Source organism: Elephantulus edwardii, unplaced genomic scaffold (assembly GCF_000299155.1).
Source record: "Elephantulus edwardii isolate Elephantulus edwardi_28Jun2011 unplaced genomic scaffold, EleEdw1.0 scaffold00026, whole genome shotgun sequence".
Taxonomy (NCBI): Eukaryota; Metazoa; Chordata; class Mammalia; order Macroscelidea; family Macroscelididae; genus Elephantulus; species Elephantulus edwardii.
The window spans coordinates 20,639,346-20,650,096 of NW_006399776.1; the positions used below are offsets into that span (position 1 = coordinate 20,639,346).

General features: G+C 39.0%; 1 protein-coding gene across 1 annotated transcript; it reads right to left on the bottom strand.

Moving 5' to 3' along the window:
* Window positions 1-8,492: 8,492 nt before the first annotated feature.
* LOC102848206 (olfactory receptor 10G3-like) lies at window positions 8,493-9,428 on the bottom strand. Its single transcript, XM_006883117.1, has one exon. The coding sequence runs from the start codon at window positions 9,426-9,428 to the stop codon at window positions 8,493-8,495; it is 936 nt and encodes a 311-aa protein (XP_006883179.1).
* Window positions 9,429-10,751: the final 1,323 nt, after the last annotated feature.

Genomic DNA, 10,751 nt, shown 5'->3' on the forward strand with positions numbered 1-10,751 from the left:
GAATGATTCAGGAAGCATCAAGAGAAGATGGAAAAAGGTAACAAAAAGAATTGACCGACACAGAAGAAAAAGCATATGATCAAGAAGCAATGGTGATAAAAGGGAAAATTCAAGCTGCTCTGAAGGAATTGGCAAAAAATAATTCTCCAGGAATTGATAGAATACCAATTGAAATATTTCAATAAACAGTTGTCTTCCTGGACATGCTCACTAGTTTGTGCCAAGAAATCTAGAGGACAGCTACCTGGTCAACTGATTGGAAGAGATCCATATTTATTCCTATTCCTCCAAAAAGCAATCGACAGCTTGGGAAATTCTTAAATAATATCACTAAGACCACATACAAGTAAAACCTTGTTGAAGATTATCCAAAAGTGACAGGAACAATATATTGGCAGAGAACTACCAGAAATAAAAGCTGGGTTTAAAAGAGACTGTGGTACTAGATATATCATTACTAGTGTCAGATGGATCTTGGCTGAAAGCAGAGAATACCACCAGAAGAATGTCTATTTGTGTTTTATTGACCATGTAAAGGCATTTGACTGTGTGGATTTGTAAAAAGGGTAAAGGCCACAGGGGGACGGCCATGTCTGACATTTATCAATTTCACAAAGGGGAAGTGTCTCCATCAATAGCATCAATAAAACAAAACCAATTCCCATGAGGTTGGACATTTCCCCTATGCCTCTGTACTTTTTTTTCTACTCATCTCAACACCAATCTTATGGCTTTGCTGGGTCCAAAATCCAGTGTGATATATCATGGACCAATACAAAACCATATTGGAGAAGTAAAAGTTATAATCCAGATAAAAACAGAAGCCCAGGCTTTGGCAGGTGTGCTTTTTTAAAAAGCTCTATTTCCTGGGCAGGGAGAAAAGTGCAGCAATGAATGATTGGAAATCCAAAATCTCTGTAAACGCTCATTAAAATTATTAAAAAAATAATAAAGCTTAAGAAAAAAAAGCTCTATTTCTTATTTTTAATTTTTTGATTAGTTTGCATATAATCATTCATTTACATTGTATTTTACCAATCTTTTTAAAAAATAAAAAAATGGTTTTCTTAAAAAGTTTGTATACACTGTGTTTCACACTATTTCTTATTCACATTGTGTTCCATATATTATGTTCTTGCATTGCATTTTTTAAAAATTTTTTATTATTTTGTGTGCGTGTACCGTCAAATCAGATCTGACTGGTACAGGAGGATATTGCGCCTCCTTCTCCGACAGAGCATCTGATGGATTCAAACCGTGTTCCTCTGGGATTGCAGTGCAGCGTCTTGCCACTAGGCCATCTTGCATTGTATTTTATAAAATTAATCACCATTGGACCTAGTCCATCATTACTTTTTTTGCCTGGTTCCTTCCCATTTCCTTCTCCCCTTCCCTCCACTCACAAAACTGTGTAACCCTGTGGTTTTGCCCCTATGCGTCCTCAACCCTCCCCTCCTTGAGTTCCCATACATGTTTTACTAGTTACCTTTCTGTTTTTACAGTAATGGTCTTATACAGTCTTTTGCTGTCTTCGAAATCTCATGGCTACTGTGACAAGACTCTAGTATTTCCCAAATATAACCTAGAGAGATATGATAGCCTTCTTAGTAAAAACGCCTAACAATTCAATTATAGGACTCCTTTTAGAGAGTTATTAGCTCAGCTCATCCCCTGCTCATAGCTACTTGTTTTAATGATGTCAGTCTAGAGCCTAAAGTGTGCCTAATACAGGTCATCTTAATTACATTTTAAAAATAACTTTATAATAATAATTATATTTTAATTATAATTAATATAGGCCTTCTTAATTACTTGCTATGCTTCAGAGAGCTGGACAATGACTAAGGGTAACAGAAAAAGACTTTTTTTTCTTTGTAGAAAGTTTTTTTATTCAAGTTCTAGGGTATTTGACATTATGTCTATAATTTTTTTGTAATTATTTGACTATAATTTTGAACAAGTACTACATAACATATTTAATGTGTTTTGAATATACGTGCAATCCTCAAAATTAGTATTTTTGTCTCCAGCAGCTTTTCTTCTTCATTGCTGTTGTTGGTTATAAATTTCCTTTATTTAAATGTATGCTTTTCCTACTTTGGGACAGGTATACTGATCCTAAACAAAAGAAGCCGGATAGGGACATTTGCTTTGTTTGAGAGCTGTGACTTGATCTGACTGGTGTGCGTAGAAAAGGCTTGAAGGGTCCTCATTGTCTCATAAGGAGAAATCCTAATTTTTACTTTATTTGACTCTGAATTAAAAATGACTTGATCTCATTAAATCTCAAAGAAATTATTTTAAAAAAAGAATTTATGCCTTTGAGTTGTGGTACTGGAGAAGAGTATTGAGTATATCATGGACTACCAAGAGAAACAATCAGGTCTGTTTTGGAGAGGGTAAAATCAAATTGCTCCCTGGAGGCAAGGATTTTGAAGCTCTGTCTCACATACTTTGGGCATGTGGCCAGGAGGAACTAATCCTTGGAGAAGAGCATCATGTGTGGAGGGGTGGAGGAATAGCGCAGGAGTGGAAGACCCTGGATGAGATGCATTGACGCAGCAATTGAGATCATGGGAGTAGATGTGTCTAAGTCAGTGAGATTGGCTCAAGTTTGGACATGGTTTAGAGCTACTGTAGATAGTGTTGCTATGAATGGCAGTGACTCAATGGCACCTACCAACAAAAACAAGAACACAAAAATTCACATCATATAACATTAACTCTCTTAAGTTGTACAATTCAATCACATTTAGATAATTCATAATGTTGTGAAAAATTATCTCCATTAAGTGAAAAACATTTTATCATTCCTAAAGAAAATCCATTAAGCAGTTGCAACCCCTTCCTTCCTTTTCTCAATCCCTTTTGTTGTTAAGTGCCATCAAATTGACTCTATCTAATAGCAACCCTATTAACAAGAACTAGAAACTTTGTCCTGTCCTGAACAATATTCACAGTCTCCATCATGCATCTCAATCCCTAGTGGACGCTAAATTACTTTCCGTCTTTATGTACAATGGAATATTTCACGTATATGAAATAGTAGAACTTGTCATGTTTTTATTCACTTAGTGTAATGTTTTCAAAATTTATCCATACTGTAGCTTATTTTATTTCTTTATAGCTGAGTTGTAGAAGTCCACAAATTGTTTATCCATTCATGCTTTGATGGACATTTGGGTTACTTCCATCTGCGTACTATTGTGAATAGTGTTTCTATGTACATTCATACTATTTATTAAAACATGTGTTTTCAAGTCTTTTGGGTTTATCCTTGGCAGTGCAATTACTGAATCATAGGGTAATTGTCTATTTAACTTTGTGAGAAGCTCCAAGTTATTTTCCACAGGAGCAGTATCATTTTATCTTCTTTCCAATATACAAAAGATATGAAAGATCTTTTTACTTAGATCTACAGAGTCCTGAGATCAAAAGACAATCTGCTACAAAAGATCTCTTTAAAGTGTTAAAAATAAAAGATGTTAATATGAGGATGAAGTTGTGTCTGACTCAAACGGTATTTTCCACTGCTTCATATGTATGCAAAAATTGGACAATGAATAAGGAAGATCAAGAAAGAATCAATACATTTGAATTATGGTGTTGACAAAGAATATTGACTATAGCATGGACTGACAAAAGGACAAACAAATTTGACTTGGAAGAATGCTCTCTAAAAATAAGGATGTTAAGACATTGTTTCACATATTTTGGTCATATCAAAAGGGGCTAGTCCCTGTAGAAGGACATTATGCTTAATAAGGTAGAAAGGTAATGAAAAAGATGAAGGGCTTCAATGAAATGGAATAACACAGTGACTGTAACAATGGGATCAAACACTGTAATGATTGTGAAGACAGCACAGGACTGGTCAGTACTTTGCTCCATTGTATACAGCACTGAACTGAGTTGAAACCAACTCAAGGGCCCCTAACAAGAAACAGAAACTCAGTACACAAGTTTTCTCCTTCCTTCAGCTCCTGGTAACTACTAATTAATGGTTATCTCTAGATGTTTTCTTATACTAGACATTTCCTGAAAGTGTGATTACACAATTTGTCCTTTTGGTTCTTTTTCACTAAGCAGAATGTTTTCAAGTTTCATCCATTTTCTACTAACTTTCAAAAACTATTTCTCTGTGTGGCTCCATAATATTCTATTTTTTTTTAGCATGTCATAAAGACAAGTTTCTTTTTTTGTTTTTTTTTAAATTTATTATTAATTTCAGTAAAAATTTACAGAGACTTTGGATTTACATTCATTCATTGTTGCACTTTTCTCCCCTCCTAACCCTTTCCCCTAGTACACCACCCACTAATAAAAGTAAAACAAAAATTCTTTCATTGTTTTACAAACCTCTCCCAGGTTCACTTTACCATGTAGCCTTCACTCTAGACACCTGTCATAACAAAAATACCTAATCACATATCCTTTTTAAACAGTTTTCTCCCTCATGTGTTTCAATACAGTATACATTATTGAACCCATAAGTCTCAGTCTCCCCCCAACCCCGATGTCAGTCCTGTTTTACAACAGTGGCACTATGCAGTATTTGTGCTTTTGTGACTGAGATATTCCACTCAGCATAGTGTCCTCCAGGGTCACCCATTTTGAATAATATCGCATGAATTCCTTGTTTTTTAATGCAGCATAGTATTCCGTTGTGTGAATATACCACAGCTTCTCTATCCATTTGCTTGTTGACGGGCACTTAGGTTGTTTCCAACTCCTTGCTATTGAGAATAAAGTCGCAATAAACATGAGTGTGCATATATCTGCTTGGGTGTCAGTTATGGTCTCTTTGGGATATATTCCCAGTAGTGGAATTGCTGGGTCAAATGGTATCTCTATTTCCAACTTTTTGAAAAAGCGCCATACCGCCTTCTACAGTGGTTGCACCATTTTACACTCCCACCAACTGAATAAGGGTTCCGGTTCCTCCACAACCTCACCAGCATTTGTTGCTTGCTATTCTGTTAAATTTTGCTGTTCTGACTGGGGTGAGATGGTATCTCATAGTTATTTTAATTTGCATCTCTCTTAGAGCTAGGGATTTTGAACATTTCTTCATGTGCTTGTTAGCCATCTGAATGTCTTCTTTGGTGAAGTGTCTGTTCATATCCTGTGCCCATTCTTCTATTGGATTATTTACCTTTATCTTTTTGTGGGGCAGAAGATTCTAGTGTACCATATTTTGTTTATTCAGTCTATTTTTAAAGCAGATGTTTGCTTCAAAATGATCTCTTATTTTTTTATTTTATTTTTTTTTAGAACATAATTCACTTTATTTGTTATAGAAAATCCACTAGGTGGTGGCCACAGCTGGAGCCTGAGTCCTCTGCACAGAGACTCTGGTGTGAGTCTTTACAAGATGATCTGTGAATTCCTGGTAGGGAGACTTCGTGAACACCGTCTCTTTCCAGAGATCTGGGGTCAGATAGCTGTAGGTCTTTGAGATGGCATCAAAGGTGGCCTTAGCAAAGTTGCCCAGGGTAGATGTGCAGCCCCTGGCTGAGGTGTAACAGTCATCAATTCCAGCCATCATCAACAGCTTCTTAGGCACAGGGGCCGAGACGATTCCAGTACCTCGGGGGTGCAGGGATCAGACGCACCAACACAGAGCCACAGCGCCCAGTCACCTTGCAGGGAACGGTGTGAGGCTTGCCAATCTTGTTCCCCCAGTAGCCACGCCGCACAGGGACAATGGAGAGCTTGGCTAGAATGATGGCCCCACGGATAGCAGTAGCCACCTCCTTGGAGCACTTGACGCCCAAGCCAACATGGCCGTTATAGTCTCCGATGGCAACAAAGGCCTTGAACCTGGTCCGCTGGCCAGCACGTGTCTGCTTCTGCACTGGCATGATTTTCAACACCTCATCCTTGAGGGACATGCCCAGGAAGAAGTTGATGATCTCAGATTCCTTGATGGGCAGGGAGAAGAGATAAATCTCCTCCAATGATTTAATCTTCATATCTTTCACCAGGCGGCCCAGTTTGGTCACAGGGAGCCACTCCTTGTCCTCGGCTTTGCCTCCTCAAGCTCCGCGGCCCCTCCCACGGCCCCGTCCACGGCCGCGGTCCGGACCCTGCAGACCGCTACCGAAGCCTCCGCGGAAACCGCCGCGGGCTCCCATCCCAGGGCCTCCAGGCCCTCCCGCTGCACCGGCGTCATCCGCCATTTGGTGTTTTCTCAGAAAAAGTGATCTCTTATTTTTATTGTATGTCTTCAGTTCATTTTAATGCTCTTAATTGTTAAGAAAACATATATAGGAGCAATTGTGGTAAACATTAGGAAAACAGATGCTTTAGAAATTTTGTTGTGGTGTTACTGATGTTTGCTCACCAGCTGTACATTGAAGTTTCTTTTATTTGGTAAATATTTTGTTACATATCTTGAAAGAGAAAGATAGCACATATAATATGAAATTTGATAAGGTAATATGATGTTTAATAAATAAAAAGGTTATTTGAGGAAGCTTATTTATGTATTATTTCTTTTATGAATAAAGTGTTGAGACGTTACTTGAATGGTAGGATTTCTGTTTTCCATATCAATTAGGTCAATTTGTGAGTTGCTTAAGGATGAACAATTACATGACCAAATATAGTAAACTGTTTACTATGGCTAAACATCTTTATTTTATAGATAACATGATTTTATGAAATTGAAGAATAAGGCAGAAACACATAACTGGTTAGTCTTGGAGGAGCTAATGGATAGAAATCCAAAATAATGCACAAAATTGTTGTTGTTATTTTTATGTGTCATTGAGTCACCTGCCACCCATAACGACTCTGTGTACAGCAGCTCTGAACTCTTCCCTATCCTGAGCCAGTCTCACTAATTCTGATACAGCAACCCCCATTGCCCCAGTTACTGTATTAATCCATCTCATCTGAGGTCTTCCTCTCCTGCGCTGCTCCTCCATCCTTCCAAGCATTATGTTCTTCTCCAAGGACCAGTCTCTCCTGGCCTCATACCCAAAGTATGTGAGATGGAGCTTAAAAATCCTAGCCTCCAGGGAGAAACTTTGTTTCATTTTCTCTAAGACAGACCTATTTGGTTTTTTTTTTGGCAGTCCATGGTATGTTAAAAGACTCTTCTCTAGCACCACAATTCGAAGGTACAGATTCTTCTTTTCATTCTTAATCATTGTCTAGCTCTCTGATTGTATAGCAAGTAGTTGTGATGACTATGGCCTGTGTTAGGTGCACCTTAGTCTCTAGACTGACGTCATTATTTTCAGTACTCCGGAGAGGTCCCTGACGGCAGATTTTTCCCAAGGCAATTTGTCTTTTGATTTCCTGACTGCTGGTGCTAAGAGTGTTGATTGTGGAGCTGAGCAAATTGTAATTGTTAACAACCTCAATCTCTTCTCCATCTGTCATGGTGCTGCCAATTGGCCCAGTGATGAGAATCTTTGTCTTCTTGAAGTTGAGCTTCAATCCATATTGAAAACTACAGTACTTGACCTTCTTCAGCAAGTGCTTCAGGTCCTCTTCAGTTTCAGGAAGCAAGGTTGTGTCATCTGCATAACATAAGTTGTTGATGAGTCTTCCTTCAATCCTAATGCCACACTCCTCCTCATAAAGCCCTGCTTCCCAAATGATCTATTCTGCATATTGGTTGAAAAGGTATGGAGACAGGATGCATGCCTCACACACTCCTTTCCTTTGCCCACATGCATTCAACTTTGGTACATTTCAGCAAACACTTATCAATCTCATGAGTCTAAATTGTCATTAAATACCTATGTGGATAGTTTATCCTGGTCAATTGCCTTATTTTCATATTGGGAAATTTCCTCTAGTGCTTTTTTCTTTTGAGGGGAATTCAGTTATTAGAACATTTGAAAACTCTTTAATGTAGTTTTCTGGAATGTCTAACTTTGTATAGTTTTTGAAAGCACCAGTTTAAAAGTTTCTTTATTTTTTTAAAAATTTATTTCTTGAGCAGGCAAAGCAGAACAAACATATGAGTTCCTCTTCACATACCTATTGTTGTCTCAGGAAGCACCCTAAGCCAGGCCTAGTAAGATGCATACAGGAACTACGAATAATTTCTCTTCTAGTAAGAGCTCCTAAAGTATATAGATTATCTAAACAGAACTGAAGGATGTCCTCCATCAACAGAGCTATAGTCATTTTACGAGGCTCTCAAAAGTTGCTTGGAATTTTCTTAGATGTCAGTCTTTTGGATGTTTTAATGTGCCACCTTTTCGATTTTCTGTGTGTCTTGAGTCTCACTCACTATTTAGTGTTGGAGAAGATGAAAGGTATTTGGTTTTTGGTTGTTTTTTTTCTCTTTTCTGGAGAAGACATCAAGGAATGCTAGGAAATGGTATTTGCCTTAAATTGTATTTGATTCTATTGTACTCATAAAATGTGGCTACATAAAATATAAAATCAAGACGAGTAAAGACCTCTAAAATATAAATTTGAGAATAGATTCTAAGTTTACAGACTTTTCCAGTGGGTGACATACACTTTCAAACCTTAGTCCCTTGACCCCTTATTATTCTCTTTAGGGCAAGCTTCACCTCTTGGTTCCGGAGTGTGTAGATAAGGGGGTTGAGGAAAGGGGTGATGGCTGTAGGAAATAGGGCAGCTGCCCCATCCAAAGGGCTGTTCGTTTCAGGCCTCAGGTAAATGAAGGCACAGGGTACATAGTAAACAGTGACCACAGTTACATGGGCTCCACAGGTTGAAAATGCCCGGCGTCGCCCATCAGCTGTACGTATTCTCAGGATGGCTTGTATGATCTGTATGTAGGACAGGAGGATCAGAGAGAAGCAACTAGCAACTACCACTCCAATGTCCACAAAGGTCACCAGCTCATTAACTGTTGTGTCTGCACAGGCAAGTTTCAACACTGCAGGAATATCACAGAAGAAGTAATCCACCCGATTGGGCCCACAGTAAGGTAGGCGGAAGGTTAGGATGGCCTGGAGAGCCCCATGAAAGGACCCTGCCACCCAAGCTCCTGTCGCAAGCAAGGCGCTCAGCTTAGCTGTCATGAGCACAGGGTAGCGCAGAGGCCGGCATATTGCCAAGTATCTGTCATAGGCCATCAGTGTGTAGAGGAAGCACTGGGTGCTTCCTAGGAAATGATAGAAATAGAGTTGAGCCACACAGCCACCAAACGGGATGGGTTTGATGCCTTCAGTGAAGTTCATCATGAGGCGAGGGACAATGATGGAGGAGATGCCCATGTCGATGATGGAGAGAACACCAAGAAAAATATACATGGGGCGGGCATGGAGCTGTGGGTCTGTCCAGACAGTGATTAGAATAATTAAGTTCCCCAACTGAGTCAAGATGTAGATGAACAAAAAGAACACAAAAAGAAAAGTTCTTAGCCGAACTGGATAGGGAATTCCAGTCAGGATGAACTCAGTCAACAATGTGCTATTGATTCTTTCCATCTCCTGGAGAGATCTTGCCTAGAGAATAGATAACACAGAATTTAGCATGGAAGTGAGAGAAAAGTGAGGAGGAGCTAGAGAAAGAGACTGAGGACCTGGGACAGTGTCAAGGGAGTTGCTCTTTCAGGTGGAGAGGTTATAAATAGGGAGAAATAGTGTTCTCTGTATTCTATATCAGAGATTGGCCTGTGATTTTAACTAAAGTGTTGTTTTAACACAGCCTTGGTCACCTATTTATATGTCATCTACGGCTGCTTTGGTACTACAGTGGTAAAGCTGACAAAGCTTACAATGTTTTCTCCCTGGAGTTTTACTGTAAAATTTTTCTGAGTTCTGTTTGTAGTTAGAACTTTTTTGCCACAGAATAAGGATTTCCTTGAAACTTGACGTGTATGGGAAACAGCACAATGTGCTATGCTTTCCCAGAGAGTTCCAGAGGCTATTGAATCATTGCTATCTCTACCAGAGCAGAGGCTTACATTAAGGTGGAAGTATGCAGAAGGAAACAGAAGAAGTTCTCACCCTCAGAATGAACTAGATGTGGAAAGGGGACTAGGACTATACTCACAAAGCTGTGCTGCAATCCCAAAGGTACATAGTTTGAATCCACCAGCTGCTCTGTGGGAAAAGGCTTGGCAATCTTCTCCCATATGCTTTACTGCCTTAAAAAACCCACTGAAGGGCCAGCTGGGGTCAGTCAGTTTTGACTTGATGGCATACAACAGCAACAACACACACACACACACACACACACACACACAGCATTGACAGGAGCTATTTCTATATATGTTTTTATATATACTGAGAGTTTGTGCATGAATATAATATACATGGGCAAAGTTATGAGAATTTGGCTAACACCAAACACTTTGAGGGAATGAGTCATTGGACCCTGGGGCATAGGACCCCAGTCTTGGAAGACATTGAAGTCAATTGGAACAACTCACTTTCAAGGACAAAGAAAATACTCTACAGCTTACTTTGGTGAGTAGTGACTGAGGTCTTAAAAACTTGTAAGCAACCATGTAAAGTGCAAGTATTCATTTCTCTCCATCTAGAGCAAAGAGTAAAGCAAAGATGTATGGAAGCAATTTATTCATAAACCAAATTAATTAATACAGTTAGTCCAAAGATCACACAAACACCAGTCTCCAAAACCCTGAGAGCAGTAGATGGTGCCAGGCACACTACAAGAAGGTCCTGAATAGAGTGGGAGAAAAATGTTGAACAAGATTCAAAATAATAAAGAAGAGTTGGCTTACCGGTCAATTAGAAACTGGTGGAACCTCCAAGACTGTGATTCTTAGTCATTCTTCAGGCCTG

Coding starts and splice junctions, on each gene's coding strand:
- LOC102848206 (XM_006883117.1), bottom strand. CDS start 9,428: ATGGAAAGAATCAATAGCACATTGTTGACTGAGTTCATCCTGACTGGA.